The following is a 15687-nucleotide window of genomic DNA, read 5'->3' as shown; positions in this document are numbered from 1 at the left end:
AAAAAAAAAAAAAAAAAAAGAAGAAAGGCCTGGCACAGTGGTTCATGCCTGTAGTCCCAGCTACCCGGGAGTCTGAGGTGGTAGATCACTTGAGCCTGGGAGGTCAAGGCTGTAATGAGCCATGATTGCGCCACTGGGCTCCAGTGTGGGTGACAGAGCGAGACCCTGTCTCAAAAAAAAAAAGAAGGAAAAATAAAGTATTGCTGGTAGATGAAGAGTAAGGTTTATGTGAGGTGTTTCCTGTAGGGTGCCAGCCTCCCAGTGATGGACCTGACTGAGCTCCCCAAGTGCACGGTGTGTCTGGAGCGCATGGACGAGTCTGTGAATGGCATCCTCACAACGTTATGTAACCACAGCTTCCACAGCCAGTGTCTTCAGCGCTGGGACGACACCACGTGAGTGCAGGGGCCGAACCCCACTGTGTACAGGCCCATTGTAACCCTTCCCAGAATTGAAAAGAGCTACCAGGGGCTGGGCGCGGTGGTTCATGCCTGTAATCCCAGCACTTTGGGAGGTCGAGGCGGGCGGATCACGAGGTCAGGAGATCGAGACCATCCTGGCTAACACAGTGAAACCCCGTCTCTACTAAAAATGCAAAAAATTAGCCAGGCATGGCAGTAGGCGCGTGTAGTCCCAGCTACTCGGGAGGCTGAGGCAGGAGAATGGCGTGAACCCGGGAGGCGGAGCTTGCAGTGAGCTGAGATTGCACCACTGCACTCCAGCCTGGGCGACAGAGCGAGACTCCGTCTCAAAAAAAATAAAAAATAAAAATAAATAAAAATAAAAAGAGCCACCAGCAGAAATGAACCATTCCAAGTATTTGACTTTATTCAAGAGGTCCTTTTTCTCCTTCCCTATCCTAAGTTCAAGGAATCAGTATTCTGAGACCAAGTCCTTTTTTTGTATGCTGATTCTGAACCCTTGTGGAATTCCCCAAAGCAGCATGAGTTGTTCTTTCCTTCCAAGAGCCAGAGAGTGAAAAAAAAAAAAAAGCAAAGCTTAGTTTGAGGCTCTCATGCTGCAATGAAATCTAGATCTGGAGTCTCTTGTATCAGCTGCACTTGGTGTCTGCCATTCACTCTGGGCTTCTTACCAGCTGGGCTACAGCAGCCTAATATTTTAGTTCTGCTGGGCTGTTGATGGCTTGGCAGCCAGTAGAAATAACAGTTACTAAGTATGAGATCTACTCTACAGGCTCCTGATTCCCAACATACCAGGTCTTAGTCATAAGTGATGTTGCTACAGACAAAGAACAGGTGAGGCCTGTACCTTTCTTTTACCCCCTAAATCCAGGGTGGTTGCTCCCTTTGCAGACTGCACTGTGGGACTTAACCAGAAAGGTGTATCAGATGCTGGCCTTCTGGATTTCCCAACAGAGGGGAACCCAGAATGAAATCACACAAGTAAATAAATCACAGCCATAACCAGTGTTACAGAAGAGCAGTGTGCAGCATTGGGACTGAGAACTGGGGCCCTAATGAAGCCAGGACCGCCTGAGAAGCGGCATCTCCAGGAGGATAGGAGTTAAGCCGGGTAAAGAGCAGAACCCAGAGAAGGCAGTGGGGGAAGGGGAAGATCATGTTCCCAAGCACGGAAGTGATGAGGGGTAAAAGTCTACAGGAATCTTTGTCTACCCACAAGTGGCCTGGTGATTGGAAGAAGAATGTCAGCTTCACAGAGCAGGGGCTGTGCCTGGCTTGCTCATTGCTGTACCTCTCATACCTGGTAGGGGACATGGCACACAGGAGGAGCTTGGTGGACACTAAGGAGCATATAAATAAACTGGGTTTTTGCAGCTTATCACTGCCCTGCTTATTTAGCTGGACAAGCGTCTTGCTCCAATTCCATGGAGTCCTCAGTCAATTCTTGGGTGTCATTTGGGAGTTTTTCAAGGAATTGTCCAGTTGCCTTGAACAAAGCCATACTGAGATATGTGCATTCCTTAAAGTGTTATCTGTATCTTCAGTCCATCCACTATACCAGTTAGGTTCTAGGCACTTCTTTGTTCCCCACCATTCCAGTTTTACTTTTCTTTTTTTTTTTTTGAGACAGAGTCTTGCTCTGTTGCCCATGTTGGAGTGCAGTGGTGTGATCACAGCTCACTGCTGCCTCAAACTCCTGGGCTCATACTCCTGGGCTCAAGTGATCCTCCCACCTCAGCTTCCCAAGTAACTGGGACTACCGATGTGCACCATCACACCCAGCTAATTGTTTTTTTGTTTGTTTGTTTTGTGGAGATGGGGTCTCATTATGTTGTCTAGACTGATCTTGAACTCCTGAGCTCAAGCAGTGTTCCTGCTTTGGCCTCACAAAGTGCTGGGATTATAGGCATGAGCCACGATACCCATCCCCAGTATACGTTTTGATATAAATTAACTGTTTTAGAACCATAACATTTTAAAGTTGGAAGTTTCCTCAGGGACCATTTTTTCCAACCACTTGAGTTTATACAGGAGGAGGACACTGAGGCCCAGAGATAAGAATTTGCAATCGAAAAGTGTCATGGCCAGAGAATGCCAGAACTGGGACTAAAATTCAACCTGTCATATGGGGTGTAAGACAAGCCATTTGCCCTCAGAATCATGCAGTTCATTTAGTAAGTTTTGAGCCTTGGTATAAGCATAGAACTGTGAGAGATGCTGAGACAGGGGAAGCAAATTCAGGTCCTCTTTGGGGTGGTTTGGTCTAAGAGAGTTTATACTTGTACATAAATGCATGTGGTTCAGGGTGGAGATTGGAAGAGAGAGTGATGGCATCCCTAACCAGGAGTACTCAGGAAGGGCTGCAGTAGGAGGCAGTGTTGGTCTTTTTGATACAGAGAGATGTCAGAGAAGGCCATTCTGGGAAGAGCTCCCAAAGATCTCATCAGGAAAATAAGATAAAATTATTTTTTGCAGAGAAAGGCAGGAAGAATTTAATAAACTTTATTATTATTATTATTATTGTTATTTCTGAGACGGAGTCTCACTCTGTCACCCAGGCTGGACTGCAGTAGCACGATCTCAGCTCACTGCAACTTCCACCTCCTGGATTCAAGCAGTCGTCATGCCTCAGCCTCCCGAGTAACTGGGACTGCAGGCGTGCACCACCACACCTGGCTAATTTTATATTTTTAGTGGAGATGGGGTTTTGCCATGTTGACCAGGCTGGTCTCGAACTACTGACCTCAGGTGATCCACTCACCTCAGCCTCCCAAAATGCTGGGATTACAGGCATTAGCCACTGTGCCTGGCTGATAAACTGTTGATTATTTTTTAGTAGACAGATGAGGTGGTATATCATAGAATGCTATTGTTTATTTATAAGTTTATTTTTGTAATTTTTTTTCTTTTCAAGATCAAATTTACATTTCAGAAAGATCATTTTGATCATTTGGGCACAGTGTAGAGAATTGGATTTCAGAACCAGTTCTGAAATCTAATTTTGTTGTTGTTTTTTTTTTTTAGAAGGGCTTTCTCTACATTGGCCAGGGTAGACTTGGCTTCATGCCATCTTCCTGCCTCGGCCCCCTGGCCTCCCAAAGTTCTGGGATTACAGATGTGAGCCACTGCACCTGGCCTGTTTTTTTTTTCAACCACTTTCACAGCCACCACACAGACCGAAGGAATGAGACAAAACCAATTTCCATCTCTAATCAGACTGCATTCTGCTTTCTGGCTACCATTTCTTTCTTTGAGTTTGTCTTCTGCCTTCTCTTGATGCTAAAGGAAGAAGTGGACTAGATCCTTTCTTTTACGCAGATAGAGCTGCATCATCTGTGACGCACACTTAGTGTTCTTCCTGTTTATTCCCTTTTCTTGGTTTTATTTACTCAGTTGGGTAACAAACTGTTACTAGTTATATCTGTTTTTTTTCTTTTTAGACAGAGTTTCACTCTTTTGCCCAGGCTGGGGTGCAATGGCACAATCTCAGCTCACCACAACCTCTACCTCCCAGGTTCAAGCGATTCTCCTGCCTTAGCCTCCCAAGTAGCTACGATTACAGGCATGCGCCACCACGGGGTTTCTCCATATTGGTCAGGCTGGTCTCAAACTCCTGACCTTAGATGATCCACCCGCCTCGGCCTCCCTAAGTGCTCAGGTTACAGGCGTGAGCCACCAAGCCCAGCCACTAGTTATATCTTGAAAATTGTTTCTTCCTGGTGCCAGTTCAATCAGCCTCAGCTATAACCCACTTTCTGTCCTAGTTGCCCATCTGACAAAAATACTCATGACTAGTATTTAGCATTATTTTATGTGGAGTATAATAGAAAACAGTTAATGGACTTTTTCAACTTTGTTTTTATTGGCTTTTAGTAAATTGAGACATGAATGCCTGATAGAGTGCTGATATCTTCCACATGATGTTCATGGTGCAGTGAGATATCATGTGCATTTCAATAAGTACATTAATACCTTGTGTTTAGCCAGGTGCGGTGGCTCATGCCTGTTATCCCAGTACTTTGGGAAGCCAAGTGGGCAGATCACTTCAAATCAGGAGTTCAAGACCAGCATGGACAATACGGTGAAACCTCATGCCCACTAAAAATACAAAAATTAGCTGGGCCATGGGGGTGCACGCCTACAATCCCAGCTACTTGGGAGGCTGAGGCAGTAGAATCGTTTGAACCTGGGTGGCAGAGGCTGCAGTGAGCTGAGATCGCGCCACTGCACTCCAGCCTGGGTGACAGAGCAAGACTGTGTCTCAAAAAAAAAAAAAAACTTTGTTTTTTACTACAGATTTTAAATCCAATTCTTAGGAGCAACCTGGAGAAGACAGGGTACTTTTTGAATGATTTAAATCTTTGGGAAATGGGGATAAGGCAGGTTGTTTGGAGTAAAAATACATTACAGGCCAGGCACGGTGGCTCACGCCTGTAATCCCAACACTTCGGGAAGTTGAGCAGGCAGATCACCTGAGGTAGGGAGTTCGAGACCAGCCTGACCAACATGGAGAAACCGCATCTCTACTAAAAATACAAAATTAGCTGGTGTGGCACATGCTCCTCGGGAGGCTAAGGCAGGAGAATTGCTCGAACCTAGGAGATAGAGGTTGCAGTGAGCCGATACCACGCCATTGCACTCCATCCTGGGTAACAAAAGCAAAACTCTGTCTCAAAAAAGAGAAAAATACAAGCCAGGAGCGGTGGCTCACACCTGTAATCCCAGCATTTTGGGAGGCTGAGGCCAGTGGATCATGAAGTCAAGAGATTGAGACCATCCTGGGCAACATGGTGAAACCCCATCTCTACTAAAAATAGAAAAATTAGCTGGGTGTGGTGGCGCACGCCTGTAGTCCTAGCTACTCAGGAGGCTGAGGCAGGAGAATCGCTTGAACCTGGGAGGCAGAGGTTGCAGTGACCTGAGATCACGCCACTGCACTCCAGGCCAGGCAACACAGCAAGACTCTGTCTCAAAAAAAAAAAAAAAAAAAAAACCATTATAAATAATCTGACATGAAATGAAGTCCTAATTGTAACCTGCAAATACTTAGCTCTTTGATCATCTAACCTTTAGACAGAAGAGCAGAAAAGGACATGAGGCAGATCCCAATTTCTCCGTTCTTCTGTTTTATCAAGATTTTGTATATTTTAAGTGATATCCTTAGTTATGATAAAAATAGCATATAAGAGGAGGAGGATATAAAATCCAGTGTTTGACTTTTGGGTTCTGTAACAGCTGTCATTTATATTTAACCTGCACCATTATCTTTTGGTGTCCTGGATAGGTGTCCTGTTTGCCGGTACTGTCAAACGCCTGAGCCAGTAGAAGAAAATAAGTGTTTTGAGTGTGGTGTTCAGGAAGTAAGTAATGGGTGATGGAAAAGAACAAAGAATGCAGCTTTAATTGTCATGAGTTTTCTTCTGCCTGATACGACTTAAGTTCTTTATTTTTATTTTTATTTTTTTTATATTTTAAGAGACAGGGCTTACTCTGTTGCCCAGGCTGGTCTCGAACTCCTGGTCTTAAGCAGTCCTCCCACCTCAGCCACCCACAGTGCTGGGATTGTAAGTGTGAGCCACTGCACCCAGCCTAAATTCTTCTAATTTTTGAGACTGATTTTTTTTCTTTTTGTCTAGGGTCGGGCAAGACATATGAATACACGAATTATGTTACTCCTGAGCTAAATTTATTCCTTTTTTCTTTGCACTTTTGAAAGGGGTAGGCTTTTCCTGATGAATTGTGAATTTTTTTCTTGCTGTTCACATAAGTGCTTCTTAGAAATCAGCAAAAAAATGACCCATAAAAAAGCATCCTTGATCGTTGGGTTTTAAACATACATTTAATCAGGCTCCTGTAGGAATAGTTTTTTCTTTCTCTTTTTTTTTTTTTTTTTTTTTTTTTGAGACAGGGTGTCATTCTGTTACCCAGGCTGGAGTGCAGTGGCATAATCATAGTTCACTGTAACCTCAAATACCTGGGCTCAAGCCTTCCTCCCATCTCAGCTTCCCAAGCAGCTGGGACCACAGCCACCATGGCCTAGTATTTTTGTTTAGTTTTGTTTTGTTTTGGTGGAGTTGGGGACTTGCTATGTTTCTCAAGCTGGTCTTAAACTCCTAGGCTCAAGTGGTACTCCTGCCTCAGCCTCCCAAAATACTGGGATTACACGTGTGAGCCACTGTGCCCGACCAGCAATTCTGTCTTCTTGTGCCTCAGGCCCATTCCCACTCTGAGTGAGCTGGATTGATTGTTTGTTTGTTTGTTTATTTTAAGATGGAGTCTTGTTCTTACCGCCCAGGCTGGAGTGCAGTGGCATGATTTCAGGTCACTGCAAGCTTCACCTCCTGGGTTCAAGCAATTCTCTTGCCTCAGCCTCCTGAGTAGCTGGGATTACAAGCACCCGCCACCACACCCAGCTAATATTTGTATTTTTAGTAGAGATGGGGGTTTCACCATGTTGGCCAGGCTGGTCTCAACTCCTGACCTCAGGTGATCCACCTGCCTTGGCCTCCCAAAGTGCTGGGATTACAGGTCTGAGCTACCGCACCCGGCCAGATCACTTATTTTTATTTAACTAATTAAGATCTTACCTCTTCCGGCAGAATCTTTGGATTTGTTTAATATGCGGCCACATAGGATGTGGACGGTATGTCAGTCGACATGCTTATAAGCACTTTGAGGAAACACAGCACACGTATGCCATGCAGCTTACCAACCATCGAGTCTGGGACTATGCTGGAGGTGAACACCACTCTCTTTTCTAATTTGGACTCATTCTGTGTGGAAACTTTGCCTTTGCAACCTCTTCACTTTCCCTCCCAGCTTGAAATGTCATCTTCTGACAGCTGTTGCAAACCCAAATTCTCAGTTTCCCTGAGGGCACTATTTTTCTAGGAATGGCTTGAATCATACACATTATAAACGGAGTTAATACTTCCATTCTTCCTTTCTCCCTCCCCTCTAAAATTCAAATGATTTGACACTTTTAAAGAAATGTTATAGAGCATTTAAATTTGATCTGAAAAAAACAAAAATTTTGTCAGAGTTAAAAATGAGACCCTTTTCATTCTAAACAAACACACTTTTGTTGACTCTTTCTTTAGATAACTATGTTCATCGACTGGTTGCAAGTAAAACAGATGGAAAAATAGTACAGTATGAATGTGAGGGGGATACTTGCCAGGAAGAGAAAATAGATGCCTTGCAATTAGAGGTAAGACACTGAATGAGTTATCACTCAATATCTGTTTCTACTGCTGTTTACTATTCTAATTTGAAGTATTTGTCATTTATCTGGATGTACATTTTTTAAAGAAAGTTTGGTCATAGCTGGGCGCGGTGGCTTATGCCTGTAATCCCAACACTTTGGGAGGCTGAGGCAGGTAGATCACCTGAGGTCAGGAGTTCAAGAGCAGCCTGGCTAACGTGGTGAAACCCCGTTTCTACTAAAAATGCAAAAAATTACCTGGGCATGGTGGCACACACCTGTAATCCCAGCTACTTGGGATGCTGAGGCAGGAGAATCGCTTGAACCTGGGAAGCAGAGGTTGCAGTGAGCTGAGATCACGCCATTGCACTCCGGCTGGGGAAAAAAGGGTGAACCTCGGTCTCAAAAAAAAAAAAAATGTTCGATCATTGCTGTGAAATGTTATTAAAATATTTTTATTCTGTTTTTCTTCTTTGAAAGTCTAAATTTCAGCTGGGCACAGTGGCTCACGCCTGTAATCCCGGCACTTTGGGAGGCTGAGGCAGGTGAATCGCCTGAGGTTAGGAGTTCGAGACCAGCCTGGCCAACATGGTGAAACCCTGTCCCTACTAAAATTAGCTGGGCATGGTGGCTCGTGGCTATAATCTCAGCTACTTGGGAGGCTGAGGCACCAGAATTTGTTGAACCCGGGAAGCAGGGGTTGCAGTGGGCTGAGATTGTGCCATTGCATTCTAGCCTGGGTGACAGAGCAAGACCCTGTCTCAAAAAGACAAAAAAGAGACCGGGCGCGGTGGCTCAAGCCTGTAATCCCAGCACTTTGGGAGGCCAAGTTGGGCTGATCACAAGGTCAGGCGATCGAGACCATCCTGGCTAACACGGTGAAACCCCGTCTCTACTAAAAAATAGAAAAAATTAGCCAGGCATGGTGGCAGGCGCCTATAGTCCCAGCTACTCGGGAGGCTAAGGCAGGAGAATGGCGTGAACCCGAGAGGTGGAGCTTGCAGTGAGCTGAGATCCGGCCACTGCACTCCAACCTGGGCAACAGAGTGAGACTCCGTCTCCAAAAAAAAAAAGTCTAAGTTTCACTGTTAGTGCCTTATTACTTTCTCCTTCATTGTGATATCTGTAGTTGTCTCAAGTTCAGTGTTGAGATTGTCTTCCTGTAGCTACAGGGTAGAGTACAGTGGTGCAGTCTCGGCTCACTGCAACCTCTGCCTCCCGGGTTCAAGCAATTCTCCTGCCTCAACCTCCCGGGTAGCTAGGACTACAGGCGCGTGCCACCACACCCAGCTAATTTTTTGTATTGTTAGTATAGACAGGGTTTCACCATGTTAACCAGGATGGTCTCAATCTCCTGACCTCGTGGTCTGCCTGCCTCGGCCTCCCAAAGTGCTGGGATTACAGGCGTGAGCCACCATACCTGTCCACGAGTCATGTTTTATATAAATTTTGAAAAAGGTTGTTTTAGAAACATACCTTAACCTTAGGAGGAAATGGACGTTTGAAAACTTGCTTATTTTGGCCGGGCACGGTGGCTCAACCCTGTACTCCTAGCACTTTGGGAGGCCAAGACGGGCGGATCACAAGGTCAGGAGATCGAGACCATCCTGGCTAACACAGTGAAACCCCATCTCTACTAAAAAAATACAAAAAACTAGCCAGGCAAGGTGGCGGGCGCCTGTAGTCCCAGCTACTTGGGAGGCTGAGGCAGGAGAATGGCATAAACCCGGGAGGAGGAGCTTGCAGTGAGCTGAGATCCGGCCACTGCATTCCGACCTGGGTGACAGAGCGAGACCCCGTCTCAACCAAAAAAAAAAAAAAAGAAAAAAGAAAGAAAACTTGCTTATTTCAAGACTTTTAAAAGTCTAATAGTCAGTAAAATGGCCTAAAATGAGGTTTATATTGTTATCTTTAATAAATTATTGTATTAATAAAAAAAGATCAAATACTTTTAAGTATTTAGAATAAGTAAATCCTCCACATTAAGTTTGTACATGCATTCTGTTCATACAAGAAATACTGGCAGGGCACGGTGGCTCACACCTGTAATCCCAGCACTTTGGGAGGCCGAGGTGGGTGGATCACCTGAGGTCAGGAGTTTGAGACCAGCCTGGCCAACATGGTGAAACAACACTTCTACTAAAAATACAAAAATTAGTTGGGTGTGGTGGTGGGCGCCTATAATTCCAGATACTTGGGAGGCTGAGGCAGGAGAATTGCTTGAACCTGGGAGGTGGAGGTTGCAGTGAGCCGAGATGGCATCATTGCACTCCAGCCCGGGGTGACAAGAGTGAAACTCCATCTCCAAAAGAAAGAAATATTTATTGGCCAGGCGTGGTGGCTTATGCCTGTAATCCCACCACTTCAGGAGGCCAAGGCTTGATCGCTTGAGTTCAGGAGTTCAAAACCAGCCTCGGCAACATAACAAGACCTTGTCTCTACTAAAAATAAAATTTAAAAACAAATTAGCCAGGTGTGGTGGCATGCACCTGTAGTCCCAGCTACTCAGGAGGCTGAGGCAGGAGAATCCCTTGAGCCCAAGAGGTTGAGGTTGCAGTGAGCCATGATTGTACTACTGCATTCCAACCTGGGCAACAGAGTGAGACCCAGGTTTAAACAAAAAAAAAAGAAAAAGAAAAATATTTGCTGTCACCTACTGGTGCTAGTGCTGCAAACGCAGCATTGAACAAACTCCCTGCTCTTGTGGAGCTTAGGGTTCAGTAGCATAGACATTCTTCTTGCCCTCTCTGTAGCCGGCAGACATGTTTATATCTCTTCTAGTCTTCTAGAATGGTTTTTCCAAAACGGAGATGTGACCTTGCCACGCTTTGGCCTTGGATTCCCCGTTGCCCATATTTGTCAATATTATAATACCCCAAAGCCTTCCGCTGGCGTCATGTCTCCTAACCTGGCACACCAGCCTTATTAGTGTTACTCGTTCATTTCTGAAGAGATTCTAATGTCCACAGTTCTGTCTTGGCCAAGTAGTTCTCTGGACTCGGATCTCTGTCTTTATCTGTTCTCCTCCTATCTGTCAGTGCCCTCTCAAATCTCGCCTTCTCTCAGATCTTACTGTCATATGCCATCTGTCCCTTCCCTGTGGTTACACAGCACTGTTCATTCATTCATGCAGTCACGCAGCAAACAGTTCTTGACGTCCACCGTGTGCCAGGCATTGGAGATACAGCAGTAGAGATATAACCCTCACTTTCAAAGAGTTCACAGTCCAGTCAGGGAGACGGGCAGGTAAATTGGTGATAAAGTGTTGCTGTCCTGAGTGCTGTTACTGATAGGCACGGTGCTAAGGGAGCTGAAAAGGGACACCTGACTCAAGTGCTGGGTGGGACAGGATGGGACAGGACTGCTTCATGGGGGCAGGGAGACAGGTAAGTTTGAGTTATACATAGGTTTAAAACCACTGTGGTTCTTGTTAAAGTCAGCTTGACCAGAATAATTTTTTTTATAAGTACATTTATTCTGACTAGATTGTAAACCACAGGAGGACAGAAGCATAATGTCATTTCTGTCCCCTGGTCCAGTATATATTGAGTAGAGTGGAACCGGGGTATAAATATACATTCTGTTGGTTAGTTTCAGTTTTCTGTGGATCATTAAAGATCAGATTTTTAAATTGGATTTCAGAGATTGACAACCGTGACTTACATTTTGGTCTTTATTCTCTATGTTTCTAGTATTCATATTTACTAACAAGTCAGCTGGAATCTCAGCGAATCTACTGGGAAAACAAGATAGTTCGGATAGAGAAGGACACAGCAGAGGAAGTAAGTCTGTTTGGTTTGGTGACTGCTGAAATGCCACATGGCAGGGCACTCTGATGGGGAGTGTGGAAGGCAGAGTACAGGGAAAGAGGAATCTTACCATCTTCCCTTCTCAGGCTGGTAACAGGTGGAAAACTTTTGCCACTAAAAAGAAACTTTGGATTTAAAGGCTTGACTGTTTTGATATTTTGGGGTCTTAGGGGGTTTTGTTTGCTTTTTTTTTTATTTTTTTATTTTTTTAAAACCTCTATCTGGTTTTCTAGTGCCTTGTGAAGTTCCACTAAAAAGATAGAAGTATCTACATAAGGGTTTTTCATTTGAGTCAGGCACTTGGGAACGAACCATTGCCTTTGGGAACTAAACATGAACTTCTAAGGCAGTGAAATGGCACAGAGCCCTTTTAAATGGAAGGAAATAAAATTGGGCAGAGATATTGGCACTTCATTATTCACCCTGAAGGTCTAGGGCAGCAGTTTTCAAATTTTAATGAAATAGTCCTTTAAAAAAGATGCCATTCACTACTTTAGCAAAATTAAACAGTGGTATGATTTTGGTGGAAACTCAGATGGAAGGCCCAGAGCTCTGTCTCCAGTATGTGCAAGGAACCCTGTGACTTCCAAAGAAGGTAGTCTGAAAGCTAGTAAGGACCTGTGTATAATTGTGTATAATTATGGCTCTAGGAACCTTTCTTTGGACCTAGGGACAGTGTCTGTAATTCAGTGATTACCTTAGTGTGAAATAAAATCTTGTAAAATTTCTCGATTACTTTAGTAACTTTGTGAGTCCCCACCTATACTTGGGCCTTCAGATAGGCAGTACAGAGCTGGGCTTGGGGCCCACCTCTGAGGTGGCTAGGAATATCCTGGAGCTTAGCAGGCAGGGCCATGGGCCCCAGTTTCTGGATATGCCATAAGTGGGCAAAATCAGGGTTTGTAAAAATTAATGCTTAACGTCAGCTTTAGGCCAGGTATAGTGGCTCACACCTGTAATCCCAGCACTTTGGGAGTCCGAGGCAGGCAGATCACTTGAGGTCAGGAGTTCGAGGCCAGCCTGGCCAACATGGCGAAACCCAGTCTCTACTAAAAATACAGAAATTGGTTGGGTGTGGTGGCAGGCGCCTGTAATCCCAGCTACTCGGGAGGCTGAGGCAAGAGAATTGCTTGAGCCCAAGAGGCAGAGGTTGCAGTGAGCCAAGATTACACCACTGCACTCCAGCCTGGGCAACAGACTGAGACTCCGTCTCAAAAAAAAAAAAAATCGGTTTTAAAATGATTTGCAGTTTAAAGTTATTGATGAAATTCTTACAAGAGCCTTCTAATCAACACAAGTGCCCTTCCAGAGCACTCAAGGTCACTTGACTTTACTAGTTCTGAATAGGGCTTGATTAGAGTATGTGCAGGGAGGACCGCCTCCCAATGCTCTTGATGGAGGCAGAGCACGGGTCGCTGCCGCATACTGTGAAGTCATGGCTCATGGGAAGTGCATTGGCAACTCTGCTGCAGCTGCACTCATGGGTTTTTCCATGGGATATACCAGCGTGACTATCTCAAGTGCTTCATCCAGATGCTTGAGAACTAAGCTCAGGATTCTCTCTGCCCTGTAGGATTCTTTAGGGTTAACTTCATTCCCTAAAACATGCCAATGAAAAGCAAGTCAAGGGGCAGGGACACAAAACACTGAAACTCATGTTTGCTTTTAGGTCAGGGTGAAATGGAAGCCAGAGCAGCTCTAAATGAAATGCTTGGGGTGCTTAAAAGGATGCTTTTGTTTTCTGGTAACAAATGTCATTTATCCATAAGTTAATTGATGATGCAAGACTTGTTCCACCACCGTCCTTCTTTTGGCCAGTCTCTTGTCCGTTAGCACCCCCAGCAGTAGAATATGTTCAGGGAGAACCAGTAACCCAGACCTGGGTCTCACTGACAGAGATTCTTGTTTGTGGGCCTCCTGTTGATGTGAAGGAGGGGTATGGATCAAGGTTGAAATTCATTGTAGGCTTCACTTATAAACACTGTTTCTTTCCCCCAGTGCCTTAGGTAGTGCCGTTATAGTAGCACGTGAGCAGAGCCTATTCTAGACGACGAAGCTCACAGACACTCAAAGGTTCTTAGTTTTCATGGCCACGTATGAAGAACACATGGTAGGCAGAGGCAGTCGTAAGGTGAACTCCTCTAAAAGTACATCTTTTCTTGTGGATGTCTAGCTTCATTTTAATCAGTATTTTGCCAGCTGTGGATTGTAAAATGAGTTTGGTGGACCACAACTAGCATTTTTATTAGATAAAATAGTGTAGATGTAAATATTAGGGTGTATTACAATTAACATTTTTTTTTTTCTGAGATGGAGTTTTGCTCTGTCTTCCAGGCTGGAGCGCAGTGGCACCATCTCGGCTTGCTGCAAACTCTACTTCCCAGGTTCATGCCGTTCTCCTGCCTCAGCCACCCGAGTGGCTGGGACTACAGGCACCCACCACCACGCTCGGCTAATTTTTTGTATTTTTAGTAGGACGGGGTTTCACCGTGTTAGCCAGGATGGTCTTGATCTCCTGACCTCGTGATCCGCCCATCTCAGCCTCCCTAAGTGCTGGGATTACAGGCATGAGCCACTGCGCTCAGCCGACAATTAATATTGTTTTGTGAAACTCGTTTCAGGTTTGTGTGTGGCATGGATGTTTCTTACTGTGGGCTAATGGTCAGAATTTTTCATTTGTTTGAGATGAGATCTCACTCTGTTTCCCAGGCTGGAATGTAGTGGCACCATTACAGCTTACTGCAGCCTCAGGCTCATCCTATCACGCTCAAGCGATCCTCCCACCTCAGTCTCCCTAGTAGCTGGGACCACAGGAGGGTGCCACTGTGCCTGGCTGATTTTTTAAAAAATTTTGTTCAGATTAGGGGGTCGACTGGGCGTGGTGGCTCACCATGCCTCTAATTCCCAGCACTCTGGGAGGCTGAGGCAGGCAGATCACAAGGTCAAGAGATCAAGACCATCCTGGCTAACACGGTGAAATCCCATCTCTACTACAAATACAAAAAATTAGCCAGGCGTGGTGGCACGTGCCTGTAGTCCCAGCTACTTGGGAGACTGAGGCAAGAGAATCACTTGAACAGGGAGGCGGAAATTGCAGTGAGCTGAGATTGCGCTACTGCATTCCAGCCTGGTCAACAGAGTGAGACTCCATCTCAAAGAAAAAAAAAAAAAAAAGATGGGGAGCGCTTATTATGTTGCCCAGGTTGATCTCCAACTCCTGGGCTCAAACAAACCTTCTGCCATGGCCCTCCCAAAATGCTGGGATTACAGGCGTGAGCCATGGCACTGGACCAGAAATGTTTTAAAAAGCACTAATTTAAATCGTTAACATTTGTCTGTAACAATATTAAAAACCTTTTTGGCCAGGCGCAGTGGCTCACGTCTGTAATCCTAGCACTTTGGGAGGCCAAGGCAGGCAGATCACAAGGTCAGGAGATCAAGACCATCCTGGCTAACGTGGTGAAACCCCATCTCTACCAAAAATACAAAAAATTAGCCGGGTGTGGTTGCAGGTGCCCATAGTCCCAGCTACTTGGGAGACTGAGGCAGGAGAATGGTATGAACCCAGGAGGCGAAGTTTGCAGTAAGCTGAGATTGCACCACTGCACTCTAGCCTGGGCGACAGAGCGAGACTCCATCTCAAGAAAAAAAAAACAAAACACAACAAAAAAACCTTTTTAGGGTTACCTTTATATTTTCATCTTGATTTAAATGTGTTTAGCTTAAGTATCTTTACTGTCCAAGACATGTACAGTTTGGTTCCTTTGATAGTAATTTCTGTCCTTTTCAACTTCCTTTAACTGACAGGATCAGTTTAGGAGAAAATTTCTTTTTTTTTTTTTTTTGAGACGGAGTCTTGCTCTGTCGCCCAGGCTGGAGTGCAGTGGCCAGATCTCAGCTCACTGCAAGCTCTGCCTCCCGGGTTTACGCCATTCTCCTGCCTCAGCCTCCTGAGTAGCTGGGACTACAGGTGCCTGCCACCTCACCCGGCTAGTTTTTTGTATTTTTTAGTAGAGACGGGGTTTCACCGTGTTAGCCAGGATGGTCTCGATCTCCTGACCTCGTGATCCGCCCATCTCGGCCTCCCAAAGTGCTGGGATTACAGGCTTGAGCCACCGCGCCCGGCCAGGAGAAAATTTCAAAAGGATCTAGTGCTCTGTTATTTTTAAACAATATTGAAGAGAAAAATAATACCTAACTAGAATTTGAACAATTTTAAAGCTATTTTGATTTTTATGACATAGAAGAACAT

General features: G+C 45.0%; 1 protein-coding gene across 1 annotated transcript in view; it reads left to right on the top strand.

Annotated features, from left to right (window-relative positions):
* BRAP (BRCA1 associated protein) overlaps positions 1-15687 on the top strand; it is a 44099-nt gene that overhangs the window by 19160 nt on the left and 9252 nt on the right. Inside the window, exons 6-10 of the mRNA XM_026456558.2 lie at positions 247-395; positions 5707-5782; positions 7022-7160; positions 7523-7632; positions 11319-11461. Of these exons, the coding sequence (XP_026312343.1) occupies positions 247-395; positions 5707-5782; positions 7022-7160; positions 7523-7632; positions 11319-11461 (617 nt within the window). The remainder of the gene's footprint in view (positions 1-246; positions 396-5706; positions 5783-7021; positions 7161-7522; positions 7633-11318; positions 11462-15687) is intronic.

The sequence above is a fragment of the Piliocolobus tephrosceles genome, chromosome 10 (genome assembly GCF_002776525.5).
Source record: "Piliocolobus tephrosceles isolate RC106 chromosome 10, ASM277652v3, whole genome shotgun sequence".
Taxonomy (NCBI): domain Eukaryota; kingdom Metazoa; phylum Chordata; class Mammalia; order Primates; family Cercopithecidae; genus Piliocolobus; species Piliocolobus tephrosceles.
The sequence above is the reverse complement of the archived record's forward strand: the minus strand, read 5'-3'. Positions and strand labels throughout refer to the sequence as shown.